This window comes from Arachis hypogaea, chromosome 5 (genome assembly GCF_003086295.3).
Source record: "Arachis hypogaea cultivar Tifrunner chromosome 5, arahy.Tifrunner.gnm2.J5K5, whole genome shotgun sequence".
Taxonomy (NCBI): domain Eukaryota; kingdom Viridiplantae; phylum Streptophyta; class Magnoliopsida; order Fabales; family Fabaceae; genus Arachis; species Arachis hypogaea.
This window is the reverse complement of record NC_092040.1, coordinates 37,821,521-37,836,196: the sequence shown is the minus strand read 5'-3', so window position 1 is coordinate 37,836,196 and position 14,676 is coordinate 37,821,521. Positions and strand designations below refer to the sequence as shown.

General features: G+C 32.1%; 1 protein-coding gene and 1 long non-coding RNA gene across 2 annotated transcripts; both read left to right on the top strand.

Moving 5' to 3' along the window:
• Positions 1-796: 796 nt before the first annotated feature.
• Positions 797-3,851, top strand: LOC112803466 (protein tesmin/TSO1-like CXC 2). The gene is made up of 7 exons (XM_072238093.1): positions 797-853; positions 1,662-1,822; positions 1,941-2,499; positions 2,677-3,164; positions 3,249-3,417; positions 3,508-3,603; positions 3,693-3,851. The coding sequence occupies exons 1-7, from the start codon at positions 797-799 to the stop codon at positions 3,837-3,839; spliced, it is 1,677 nt and encodes a 558-aa protein (XP_072094194.1). The 3' UTR covers positions 3,840-3,851.
• Positions 3,852-6,504: 2,653 nt separating this feature from the next.
• Positions 6,505-13,294, top strand: LOC114927692 (uncharacterized). The gene is made up of 3 exons (XR_003818592.2): positions 6,505-6,996; positions 8,565-9,712; positions 9,836-13,294. It is a non-coding gene; the product is annotated as an uncharacterized lncRNA (long non-coding RNA).
• Positions 13,295-14,676: the final 1,382 nt, after the last annotated feature.

The following is a 14,676-nucleotide window of genomic DNA, read 5'->3' as shown; positions in this document are numbered from 1 at the left end:
CTATTTTATCAGTTTATGCAATTTTTTTTCTTTTTATTTCGTTGTATCTTGTGTGCGAGTTGGTCAGGTTGAGTCGAGAGTATGAGTGGGGTGGCTTAGCCACTAGCGAAGAGATATTCTCCTTTTGTATAAAGATAAATGAATTCGGACCTTATTTTTTTTAGATAATAAAAATTTAAAATAATTAACTAATCAAACTTATAGTTTTTGTAATTTGTGAATGCATTACTTGGTTTAAAAGTTGTTAAATTTTTATCTTTTTATTATAAAAATTTAATCCAATATAAATATATGATATATAAAAATAACAAAAGAATTAAATAATTCCAAAAAAAATAGAAGTAAACCATACTATTAAATATAAAAAATATTTAGTCACCAAAAAAAATATAAAAAATATTTTTAAAAAATTTAATAAAAATATAAAATAAATTTATAATTTTATTAATTTTCCTATCATAATTTAAGAATAATTAAAATAATAATTTATTATTTTATTATTCTCCGATCCTTTTAACCGAATAACGGTCTAACGGAATAAGATAAGAGACATAGAGGGAAAAAAACGAAGTGAAATAGTGACTAGTGAGTAGCCCCCACCAGATACATTAAATTTAATAGTCTCTTCCCGCCTTCCCGCTTCTTCAAACCCTTCTTTTCGCCTCTCCGTGTTTTTCGCAACAGCAACGGAGGAAAAACAGAGATAAACTCCACACTCTGCACCTCGTATATAAGGAATACTCATACGAAGTTACAAACTGTTGCATTGTGTGGGTGTGAATAGCCACGCACAACAATGGTCATGGACACGCCGGAGAGGAACCAGATCAACCCTTCCCTCTCTCGTGTCCAGGTTTTACGTTTTCTTCTTCCCATTCTGCCTTCTCTGCATGTCTTTCGTTAAGTATTCATGGAAAACGCTATGTGTGTGATTTTTCTTGTTTTTGGAATATCTGTTTTATGAATATCTCACCATGCAGTTCAATTTGCACCAGTGGCGGAACTTGAGGATCATTTTTGGAGGGGCCAACATGTTAAATTTGAAAAAAAAAAAGGATAAACTTTTGGAGGGTCCAACATGTTAAATTTGAAATAAAAGAAAAATATTGGATGAGTGACAGAAGTGAGTATCAAAGAGGGTGTAGCTTGATTAGTAACATAACATTTGACCAATTATGCTATTTATACTTTTTGTAATGGTTCTACTATTTTTTTTATAATGGCTCCCTGTGACTACAAAGCTCCGCCACTGATTTGTAGGGATTGCAAATAGTTTCTTTTGCTTTGCGTTTCGCGTACTGTGGTTTGCGTTTCATAATTATCCTCTTATCGGAGAGCACCTTTAATTTTATATGGGGAATGTACTCTTGGCACTCTGAAGTACTTTTAAAAATGTTAAGAGGTCTCATGCTGGTGTCAATTTTCAAGTTCCTTTTTTTTATTATAATATTTTTATCATCTTCTGTTTTGGAGTTAGTGGTCATTCCTCCCATCGGTTAATGTGGCAAAAGGTACAATTAGTTATGATGCTGAATATGTATATTTACAAGTACATTCTTATTTGCTGTATTTGTTTATAGTCTTGATTATCTGTTTTTACATGAATTAATCCTTTTAATTAATCTACATTTAATTATATTTCTTCTCTTTGCTCTTGGCAGGATTCCCCTGTATTCAATTTCCTCAACGGTTTGTCGCCTATAAAGACCGAGAAGCCTGCTCAGATTGGTCAAACGTTTAGCTCGCTTAGCTTTCCATCCCCTCCGCGTGCTTTTGCTTCACCCAATCTTACCAGTTTCAAGGAATCAAAAGTGCTCAAGAGGTGATGTTCAAATGGTTTTTCTCTCTTCCTTGTTTGATTATTTTTAATTTGCTTATATCTGTATGAATACTGTTCAATGAACTATTTCTGACTTGTTACTTATTATTCACATCTCTAGGCATAACCCTTTTGGGAAATCAAGTGACGTGGCTATTGCAGATTCATTTCATCCATATCATAACTCGAGGGAATCTCAGGGAAATTTTCATGATGGAATATCTGCAGTTGATGATTCGATTGCTCTACCTGGTGAGCACACAAACTTCTCAGCTGAGATACCACAGGCCTTAAAATATAATAATTGGGGTAACCCTGGCTATGATCCTAGTCATGAGGATAACTCTCTTGATTCAATTGAAGTCCTTAATCAGGAGTCGGGTGAATTTGATCCGAAGGGGCAAGAATTAGAGCATTGGGATAATTTAATCTCTGGAGATACTGACTTCTTCGTTTTCAATTCCCCAAATGAAGCAGCGGCTTTTAAGGATATAATGCAGAAGCCAGATTCCCATCTTATGCCTCTGGTACCGGAATCTTCCATATATAATGGTTTGAGCGATGATAGCAAAGCTAAAATAGAAGACTATCGTCCCGAGCCTTTAGCAGTCACAGACCAAATGCAGGACAAACATTACGTTGCCATGACTAGCAATACAAAGGAGAAAGCAGATGCTGAGGTAGATAAGTTTGTTACTGTTGCGACGAATTATGCATATTATACTTAGTTGTGAACATTGCATTGCATTTATAAATTATAATTCTAGCGAGTATCTCTAGATTTTAGCCAATTGCTTCATGGTATGTCATGGCAAAAGTAAATTATTTATTTGAAGTTCTATTTCTTTTGGTTGCAGTTTGCTTCTGTGATGAACCATAATAAGCGGAGGCGATGTCTAGACTTTGAGACGGCCAGTGTGCAAAGGAAGAACTCAGATCATAATTTAAAATCCGATTCTCTTGTACATTCTAATGAAAAGCAACTGGTTGCTGTAAAATGCAATAGCAGTTCACAGCAATGCAATATGCCTGCAGTTGGCTTAGATTTGAATGCACTTGCAGCCTTGAAGGGAGACAAAAAAGTCATAAGTAATGACAATTGGCCTTGTGAAATTCATGTTAATCTTCCTAGTTGCACTTCAGTGCAAATCTATACCAGTCATGAACATCATGATCCATTGGCAGTGGAGGTGGATTCATCAGACATTGGGCCTCAGCCAGTTGAGGATAGTTCCCATGCATCAGATTTCACTGTTGATGAAGATGTCAATCAGAATAGTCCCCAAAAGAAAACACATGGAGACTGCAAGCGTTGTAACTGTAAAAAGTCAAAGTGCTTGAAGCTGTAAGTTGAAATAAGTGATTACAATGTGACAGGCCTTTGAAATCGAATTTATATTTTTGTTGCTTATGACTTTTTGTTGATAAGATATTGTGAGTGCTTTGCTGCTCGTACCTACTGCACTGGCAACTGCTCATGTAAGAATTGCCACAACAAACTTGATCATAAAGACGAAGTCCTTCAAGCTCGCAAGCAGATTGAGTCTCGCAACCCTCTGGCTTTTACTCCTAAAGTCATTCCTGAACCTGAAATTGGGGTCAGAAATTAAATTTTAACTCTTGTTTTATGCTAGCCGAAATTTAACCTCGTTCTAAAACTTTATTGATCTTTTTTTTTTCACTTTCAGAATGACCCAAATAAAACTCCAGCACCATCACGACACAAGAGAGGATGCAACTGCAAGAAATCATCCTGCCAAAAGAAATACTGTGAATGCTTTCAGGTATTCATCCATTCTTGCTATGTATTATGAATGCTTTAGTTTTATTTATAATATCAGTTATTAATAGTAGTGTGTTTTGTTTTTCAAAGGCTGGTGTTGGATGTTCCATAAACTGTAGATGCGACACGTGTAAGAACACGTTTGGTAGAAAGGACGGTGAGTTGTCCCTTCTTTTACAAATTAAATACAAATTAAATACCTGTCAGAATCTAACTGTTTTATTGTTTCGATTTTAATTCTATAGGAGTAGAAATTCAAGCAGAAGTAGAAATAGAGACATGTGGTAAAGAGGTGGTTGAAAATTCATCCCAGAAAATTGAAATTCAGAATTCGAATGGGATGTCTAGGTTGAAAATGTTGTTTTTTGGTTAACTTTGAAATGATAAAATTGATGATTTTGCTTATTAATGCTGACTTGATTTATTTTTTGATTTTTTCTTTTTATGTGATAGTTCATTGAATTTTCTGTCAGAGGAAAGGATGTTTGGGACTCTTTGTTCTCAGCCAACTGTTTCAGACCAGGAAAGGATAGATATTCTTGGAGGCAGAGGTAGAAATGGATAGGTCTCCAATGACTTGGATAAAAACTATTTCTCTAAATGAGAAGAAATTTTTAATTGATAGTCAATAGATATTAGTTAGGTCTTTTTCCTTTTCAGTCAAGTTAATAGTTTGTACCTTTAGGCATATAGATGTAGTAGTTTTTAAGTATATTTTAACTTTAGTACTATCTTTAAATAAGTATGGATAGACTATATTATTTCAGTTGTAACTAATTGGTTTAGTTTTATTTTATTTGAATTTTTTCAATTATTTAGCATTTATTTGAGCAATGGTTATAATCTTTATAATTATTCTAATAAATAATCTTTACAGGTTTTTGTTAGAGAAATTATAGTTCTATTTATTGTTTCTAAATCCGTGTTTATATATATATAATTGTTATAATCTTTATAATCATTCTAGTAAATAATTTCTACCATTTCTATTAGAGAAATTATAGTTTTATTTATTATTTTTGAATTTATATATATATATATATATATATATATATATATTACTAATTTTACAATCAAAATATATTATATTTTATTTTTTTATTATAATTAAAATTAAATATTTTTTTAAATTAAAAAATTGTCTCCTCTTCTCTTTCTTTCTTTCTCAATCTCTCTCATTCCTTCACTCAGTGTCTCTTATATATTATTATTAATAATTAATTACAAATTTGACAATCAAAATATATACGACATTCTCTAATTACATTCAAATTAAATTAAAATATTAAAATTGAAACATAGTTATATTATATATTATATATATTACTAACTAAAATGTGTCATATGACACTCTCTTATTAAAATTTAAAAAAAATATTTTTTCAAAAATTAGTAAACCTCCTTTTTACATTATCTTATCTGCATCTTTTTTTTTCTATTTCTCTCTATTCTTTTCACTCTATATATAATTTATAATTTATATTAGTAATTTGACGAATCAAAATGTGTAGCCATATATTTTTTATTATAATTAAAATAAAAATTTTTCTTAACTTCCAAAATTAACAAACTCCCTCTCTTATTCTTTTTCTTTATCTTTTTCTCTCTTTTCTCTCATTCTCTATTTTTTTCAATCTTTTTGTTCTACAAAAAATAAAATTAACATAATATAATTTAAATAAAAAATATTATTTTATGCGTATTTTTTATTACGTTTTAAATTTTTACTACTTATCTTTTTAGTTTATATTTTTTACTTTTTTTAAATATTTATTACATATAATTTAGAGAAAATACTAATATTGTGATTAAAAGTTAGAATTAAGATTTAATTATTTTAAGAAAAAATGAGTTAATTTTATAACTATCAATATAATTTTTTTATACTAATGTCTAGTTATATTTTTATATATAGATAGAAAAAATATTATTTTTAAATAGCAAGTATAAAAATTAATTATTTCTATTTGTGCAACATATATAAAAGTATACACGTTAAATTATTTCAAATTTTAGATAAATAATGTTAAAATTAATTATTAGTAAAATATTAAACTCTTTTATATGAAAATAATAACTAAAAAATTATTATTCAATTTTTTATTTACAGAGACCCCGATTTTCTTAGTCGATGCGGACTTTTGTCCATTACGACCTTTTTGTAAAAGTAGTTTAATACTATAAATTTTTTGTGCCATAATCTATAATGTAAAGACCGGCGTAGTTTTAAAAAAATTATATTCCCGTAATATTATTACGGATAAAAATACTTGTATACACTATTATTACTATCAATAAAGCTCTACATCCAAGCAAAATAGTTAACCAATTCTAACAAAGTTGTTATAATAACTTTTCAAATTACGGGCCTTCTTCTCCTTCTCCTCCTCCTCCTCCAATGTTGCGTCTTCTTCTTTTTCTTTTTTTTCTTTTTCGTTATTGTCATCACCAATAACACCAACATTTTATTAATTCTGATTTTTTTGATGTTATCATTAAATAATTTCGATTCATTTCTTAGTTTATTTCGGTTTATTTTGTGTGTTAATTAAAATTCACTTGATGCTACTGATAAATATTAATCAAATTCTTTATTCTTTAAGTAATTTCGTTTTCATTTATTAGTTTAATTGATGTTTATTTGGATCCAAAAATAAATTCGATGTATTTTTATTAATGATTGAGTCTTTTTAACTGTTTGTTCAAATCTGAACAATTTATTTGTATGCTAATTGAGGTTCACTTGATGCTAAGAAGAAAAAAGAGGAGGAAGAATGCGCGAAGACGAAGAAGGAAAAAAGTCAAGAAGAAAAAGAAGAACGCAAATGCAAAGACGAAGATAAATAAAAATTTGCGTTATTGAAATATGCTTATATATATACTAGTAACTAGTGTTAGTGGTGGCAGGAGTACCCGAACCCGCGGGTACCCGACCCGCCCCAACCCGACCCGAAACGGGGCGGGTCCTGAACGGGGCGGTGTGTTGATCGGGGCGGGGCGGGGTCGGATTCATGGTAAACCCGCCCCTACCTGCCCCGGAGTGTACATATACTCCCTCATATATATATCTTTCTTAGCAATTAGGGTTGCCTCCCTCATACCCTCATACCCACCTACCCACATACCCAAATCTCAGAAACACAAACAGCACTCACTTACCCAGATCCCAGAAACCTACACAGCAGTAACCTTGCTCACCGCCTCTGTGGCTCACCGCCGCTGTTACTTGCTTTGCTCAGTCGCTCACCGCCGTCGTCGCGCAGTCGCTCACCTCGTCGCTCTCTCTCACCGTACTCACTTCACTCGCACTTCTCTCGTTGCCGTCACTCTCCTCGCCGTTCGTCTCTTTGATTTGCAGTCTCCGATCCTTCCTTCCTCTGTCGTCGTCTCACTGGTAAGCAGCAAGCACTCCTTCTTTACTCACTACTTACAGCTTACTGGCTTGCTCTTTGCTTCTTGCCTTCTCCAGATTTGTTTTTTGTGAGTAGATTTTATAGTTAATTTTTTTTTATGTTAGAACAGTTAAACTTGCCTTTTCATTAATATTATGTAAATTGTTGATGAATGACGGAGGACTCCTTTGAGTACAATAATTATTGATCTTGAAAAATCCCTAAATGACGATATAAAGAATGATGTCCTCAGCCTTCAGGAACTTGTTGGCCCTGCCAAGGTCCTCTCCTTTTTAAAGAAATTAACATTTGCTAATCTGAGTTGATTTATGTACTTCTTTAAAGCATGAGCTTTGCAATTTGTTTGAGTAATAACTGTAACTTTTCTTACTTACTAGCTAATAAGAATCGGCCTAATTTATGTGTGTTGGCCTTATGTATCTTTATTTTTTTAAATCAAAGTATGTTTGGAAACTAAAATTATCTATTACTTCTCATTTTTTATGTTAAATATATATCATATGGCTTTTCTGTTTAAGCATTGTTTATGGCTTTCCTGATTAATATTTTCTAGCAATCAAGATACTTGTGGTAGTTATAAAATTGAAGGCTGATTATCCATAATGCCATGTATTCTTTTGGAGCTGATTCAGAGTCAGTCAATCTTGTGATTTGTACTTGATTAGTTATAATTGATTTCAATCTAACACCATCAAGTCATCATACTTGCTATGTATACACATGAAACTTATTTAGATAATGAGTGATTCACTTGCTGATGTTACAGCTTACATTTAGCATTGTTGTATCAAATTTGCTTATTAAATTATTAACCCGTTGACTGTAAATTTGTTACTCTTATTTTATACAATGAATTTTATTAGAATTAACATTGAATAAACTTAAATTTTTTAAAAGGTTAGTTCTTGTCAAGCTGGTTTAAGTATTTAGAGAAGAGACTACAGTGTGATATATGATGCGTTGATGCTAATTTGTTTTTGGCTTTACTTTTAAAAAGATTGACTAGGAACTTGAAACTTGGAACCAGGCTTGTAGAATTTACACTTGGTCTTTTGATATAATTGAAAAATTTTTGCTGGGATAACACTTGATTAGTTGTGGTTAACAGGTAAAGAGTGGTGAAATTGGTTAATAGGACTCAATTTTTATATATTCTTATTTCTTAGCATGAGGCATTACTAAAATTGGTTTTTTTATTTATTATTTTACAAAGTAAGAGTTAGAGTAACTATTTCTGCATAGTTATATAGTAATTTTTAATTGCATCATTATTAGAGTTATTTTATTTGTTGACCATGGAAACTATACTTATGCAAATTGTTCAATTCTAAAATAAGTGTTAGCTGCTTCTATTTTTGTTTATCTTTGCTTTGGAATTTTAATTTGGTGTTGCTTTCTTCTCAATGGTATTGCTGTTACTTCTGAAAAATTATTTCACCTTTTTTTCAAAAATGGTGCCAAGTTATTTGATAAAATTTTGTGTTTACTGATCATAATGCTTATCATAATGCTTAACTTAACTAGTTTTTATGCTGTGTTTTCAATGTAGGTTTGTTAAATGGTGGAAGAACAAAAATAATGATTGAAGACTCTTTTGATGCATTTTTTTTATTATGCTGTTAAATTTGTAGTGATTAAACATTAATCTTTTTTTAATTTCAAGTTATTTGACATTGTATGAATCTTATGTTTGTATTTTAATTTAGTTATGAATTTTAAATTTTTATAGGGATGAGTAGGGGCGGGGCGGGTATCCGTGGGGGCGGGTTAGGGTAGGGCAGCCTATTACCCGCGGATAGGGGTGGGGCGGGTAGTAGTGGAGTGCAAGGACGGCGGGGCGGAGTTGGGTAGGGCAAAAACCCGCCCCACTGCCACCCCTAACTAGTGTGATAAGAATATATTTTTTTTGAATTTAAATTAATTTAATTAGACTTAATTATAAAAAATATTTAAATATGTAGTTAGAGTGTATTATTATCGAGTGTCAAGAGTCAATAGACTTTCAAAATGTTTAGAATTTTTTAAATATGATATTTCCTCAAGTCATAGTAATGGTTACTTTGTTCATTTGCACTAATTTAAAAAAAAAATGATTACGAAGTTATTCATCAAGATACCTTAATTTGGTTATTAATTTATAAGGCAAGTACTTTATTTTTATTGTTCTTAATATATCATGTAAAAAAATAAGAATGAATGAAAGATGCTTAATACATATCAAACATAATTCATTTTTTTAAAATCTTGATCAAACAAAAATTCACCACTTGAAAGATAATCGTTGTTATCTCGAAGAAATTCACTTTTGAAATTTTCTAAATCTAAAGCTATGCTTCTTTTTTTTTTTTTTAACTTAATATATTTTTTTAAGACTAGATTTGATATATAAAGCTGTTGATTTGTTCCCAAAGTGAATGAATGGGCATTTTTGTTTGTTCTTGGGCTAAGCCTAGAAAACCCTATCCGAACTCGGACCACAACTCACCCGACCCAAAACCCGACATGACTGCCACAAGCTGACCACGGTGGTTTCCTCTTTCGATTGATCATCGGTTCTGGATCAAGGTTTGATGCGGTTGAACAAATCTGATAAGGTCTCTCCGCTGGCATCACTTCCGAAAGAAAGATCCGCCGCAGAGGATGAAGGATAACTCCTCACTACCGTGCTTCGCCGGCTATCTCCTTCTGCTACACCAGGTAAATACTTACTCTAAACTCTGATTCCCACTAGTCGGACACTGAATATTCCAATGCTATTAGTAATTACTCAAATTTGAAGCTTCTTGGTCTTTCTCCTCATCTTTTATTTAACTGCAACAGCTCCGTTCCTGGGATCTTGCTCCCACTGCTCTGTTCGAAGGACCATTCATGTTGTCTAATATTGTCTAATTTGAAGTCCCTTGTTGGTCCAGATAGAATCTTGCTATCACTGTTCCTTATCACTCCATTCTCTCTATTGAAGGATTCATCTATATTGATTTTCATCCAATCATAGGGTGGTGGCCTCCAAGTAATTTGCTTCTTGTTTCTCTTAATTTTTGCTTCTTTTACTTTTTCTTCCTGTTTTATTGATTTCCTGAATTCTGCTTCTTTGATACTTGCCATAATAATGGTTGCTTTTGGGCTGATTTGTTGTAGTTCCTAACTTTTCATATAGACCAATTTATAAATCCTAAACTGTTTATCCTCTCCTGTATTTCACACCCATCTTCAGTCTTCAATCTTTTAATGATTGTTAGTAGCCACTTTGCAAAAGATGTCATATTAGTTGGCGTAATAACGGTGTTTCACTGTCTCTATTGCCTCTTGACAAATGCTGTAAGTAGGATACTAGGATTCTTCACCATTTTCCTTTTAAACAAATTATAATTCATAGCGAAAATATTATGATAACTCCCAAAAAAATATTTTTAATTTTTGAGGTATAAGCATTTTTCATATTGTTCTCCATAACTTCTTCAGAGCTGTACTTGATGTTGCCTGATTTTGTATTTAGATTTTTCTTCCTTTGCTAGATGATACCCAATTTTTACCGTATTTTCCCTGTTTGCTTTATATGGCCAAATCAGATTATCTTTTTTATTTATTGGGCTTATTAGTATCCTCATAATTCTCTCACCAACCCAATTTAAAAAAAATGCTCTAAATTTTTCTCATATCCCATCCCTCTCCTTCTGTTAGGAGTTCTTTTACCTTCATATTCCTATCTCCTATTGGGAGCTCTATTCTCCCCTTTTCTTCAATCCAATTTTCGTCTCGTACATTAATCTCTGATCCATCACCAATGCTCCATCAATCTTTTCTTTTAAAAAAATCTCTCCCTTTTAAAATACTATTCCAATACGAAACCTTTCTGCTCTTTTTGGCTACTGAAAAATTGCCATTAAAAAAATAAAAATGGTTTTAGAATTTTTACTCATGTTATTTCCAGGTTATTGATTAATCTCCATACCTATTTAGCTAGATGGGCTAGATTCTGTACTTCAAAATTCTTAAAACCTAATCCTGCATCCTCTTTCGCTGTGATTATTTTCTCCCAACTCTTCTAGTATATGCCTCTTCTTTTTCCTTGAATTTCCCACCAGAATTTAGCGATTTTTGCGCTAAGTCTATTGCAAAAGTTCTTGCAAAATTTTACTACGCTCATAGCGTATGTTAGAATCGCCTGTATTACTGTCTTGATTTTTTTTTTCAACCATCAATTTTGTTATCAATTTTCTCTTCTATCCATGCTGAGGCTTGATTTTTTGACCTGTCCCATTTGGATGGTAAGCCAAGGTATTTTCCTGGGTTATCCCAAGTCGAAATCTCCAAAATTTTTTCTATATTTACCCTTGTTTGAATTGAGATAGCGTTGCCAAAGAAAATTCCTAACTTTTGAAGATTTATTTTTTGACTCGAAACTTCAGTATAAATGTTTAGAATTTAAATAATCTTATATACTTTCTTTTCTTTGGCCTCTGCAAAAACGATACAATTATTTGCAAAAAGTAAATAAGTTAATGAGAGCTAATTTAATATGGGTGATTAAATTTTTATTTTGAGCCTCATTCATAAAGATAGTAAAGACTTTTACAGCAATAATAATAAATAAATAGGGAGATAAAAGATCTCCTTGTCTTAACCCTCTTTATAAAATTATCTTTTTTGATAAATTTTTATTAATTTTAATCCTATAATTTGCACTTTTCACACAACTTATCAACAGCTTAACCCATTTCTCATTAAAACTAAAGACTTTGAGCACCTCTTCCAAAAAATAAAAAACCCATTCAAATCTATTATAAATCTTATTCATATCAAGTTTTATGGTTAATACATCTGCTACATTTTTTCCTTTCCTATCCAATCTATTAAAAGCCTCTTGTATAATAATTTTGCTATTCTGAATAAGTCTTCTCCCACAAACACTTATTGTGGATGCAATTTTTTCTAAAAATCCTCTCAATCTTAACACCAAAATTCAATATATGATCTTATAAATAAAATTATAACAACTAATCGGTCTAATATAATTAAGGTTTTCAAAATTTTTAATCTTAGAAATTGAGACAAGAGTGGTTTCACTAATTTGATTTGGTATAATTCCTTCAACAAAAAAATTTTTCACCACTTCACAAACCTTTCCCTTAATAGTTTTTCAGTATTTTTGGTGAAATCTACCATTAAGGCCATCTTGATCTGGTGCTTTCATACCACTCGTACTAAGGACGGCTCTCTTAGTCTCATGGTCACTTATATCTTCCATAGCGCATTTAATGAATGACCATTATGTTGCAATTGGTTCAATTTTAACCATGGTTCTGAAAATCGAATTAGACCGGCCGGTTTAACCGAAAAAATTGAGAACCGGTCACTTAGTCGGTCTGGGTAAGATCAGAAACTGCCTAATAAAAAATCGGTGAAAAAACTGGTCGAATCGACGGTTAACCGGTGAATCGAAAGAACCGTCCAGTTTTTTAGTGGTTTTTGGTTTGAAAATTAAACTACAAAACAACGTCGTTTTGAAGGTGAAAAAAAAAATAGAAAAGAAAGGCCAAACGAACGTAAACAAGCTGAATCAAAAGAAAGGCCCCAATCCCCACCCCACCCTTTCTGTTTCTCTCTCTCTCTCACTCATACCCACTAAAAAATCCTCTCATCTCTTCGAATTCCAAGAATAGCCACCACCCACTATCCCATTTCAGAGCTTAAACTCATCGCCAACCCCTTCTCTACTTGTCACTCTCTCTGTCCGAGCTCGCTTTGTCGCCGTGGGTTGCGCTGCTTCGCTGCTCCTCGCCGTGGGTCGTCGTCGCTCTCCCCTCCTCGTCGTTCCTCCTTCGCCCTTCCTCGTTGGCGTTGTTTCTGCTTCTATGCTCCGAACCGTGTCTCACCGTCGTTGCTTTTTTTCTTCGCGTGGAGTCTCGAAGTCAAAGCGACTACCTTTCATTGTGTCTCATGTCTTGGTCTCTGCTTCACAATCCTCTCATGTCTCAGATCTCAGTTCTCAGTTCTCAAGTTTCTTCTCTGATTCAAGCCTGAACCCTCTCAGGTCTCAAGTCTCAGTCTCTAACACTCCCTGATTCTGTTTTTCTGACTCTATCCCTCTGAAATTTGAAATTTATTCTGAACATGCATATGATGCATTATTGATGATTCTGCTGAATTTTGAGATATTAATGTTTTGAATTTTTATTTGAATTCAGTTTGTTCATATTGAATTAATTCTGCTGAGATTGAGTCACAAATTCAATTGTTTAATTTATTAATTCGACTGAGATTGATTTTTAAATCCAACCTATTGTATTTGTTTTGGTGAATTGTTGTTTTGATGTTATTGATTCAAAATAAAAGCATTGCCACAATTCTGTGTTGAATTTGCTATATGGCTTCATATGATTTGGTTGAATTATGTTTATGATTCTTAGATTGGGTACATGTTTTGGATGTTTTGCAAAGAGACTTGATACAGAAATTCACATATTGGAGAGTTGGAGTTTTATTAATAATTTTATTATATATTGGAGAGTTGGAGTTTTATTAATAATTTTATTATATATTTAATGAAACCGGTTCAACTCCAATTGAACCTCGATTGAACTATTAAACCATTAAATTTGTCACCTGACTGGTTTAATAATTGATCCGATTTTCGCAACATTGATTTTAACAGCATTTCCAGGCTCAATAAAAACAACGATAATAAAAAATCATATATTGGGCTAATGGGCCATTGAATTCATGGTTTGTGAACAGCAAAAAATCTTAACTGGACATCACATCTTGACAAAAATAGAAAAACCTTTGACATCAAATGTTTAGTGTGGGATCTTAATTTTTCCTTCCTCTTTATTGATTGGCCTATATGAAAACATATGTCTTTGTAGGCATCCTGATTGGTCCTAATCAGCCATGAACACGGAACCCATTTTCTGGTCATGTGGTCCTTTTGATCATTGTCCATCACGCTTGATTTCGATCTTCTGAATTGAAGTGCTACCCTGTGTTCCTCTTTCTTTTCCCCTATAAATCATATCAATTTTAATAAAAATAGTTTTATTGGCGCTACTTGATTGCAATAATTATAATTTCTTCAATATGTGAGATTTGATTCCTTCCCTTCAGTGTATGTGTGCACGCAAGTTTTCATAATTGATATCAAGGTAGGGAAAATTGAGATTTTACATAAAATCGAAAAAGTAAAATATAAAATCTTAACAAGATTTAAATCATAAAATTGTTAGACTTAGTACAAATTTCGTAAAATCGATAGACTCATTTAAAATCGTAATATCAAAAGATTTTAAGAGTTAAATCCAGATTTTAGCTACTATGATTCATACTTAAATAATAGACACCCCCTTCCCCAAAGATTTTAAGAGTTAAATCGAAATTTTAACTATTATGATTCATACTTAAATAATAGACACTGACAACCCCATTTCCAAAAAAATGCTTTAAATTTTTTTAGGATAAATTAAACTAATGGAACTAACAAGAATTGGTTACAATCATTATATTGTTGAAAGGGTTTTAGTTATGCATTTTTTGAAGTAAAAATAAAATAAGGTGTGAATTATAGTCGAAAGATTGGTCCAACCAACATTATTAGTTATTTAATTAGCGTGTGACAATAATGGAGGGGCTTTGCTATTTGACCACATCAACAAGAAGACGAT

Coding starts and splice junctions, on each gene's coding strand:
- LOC112803466 (XM_072238093.1), top strand. CDS start 797: ATGGTCATGGACACGCCGGAGAGGAACCAGATCAACCCTTCCCTCTCT. Junction 1,823..1,940: donor GAATCAAAAGTGCTCAAGAG/GTGATGTTCAAA, acceptor TCACATCTCTAG/GCATAACCCTTTTGGGAAAT. Junction 3,604..3,692: donor AATACTGTGAATGCTTTCAG/GTATTCATCCAT, acceptor TGTTTTTCAAAG/GCTGGTGTTGGATGTTCCAT.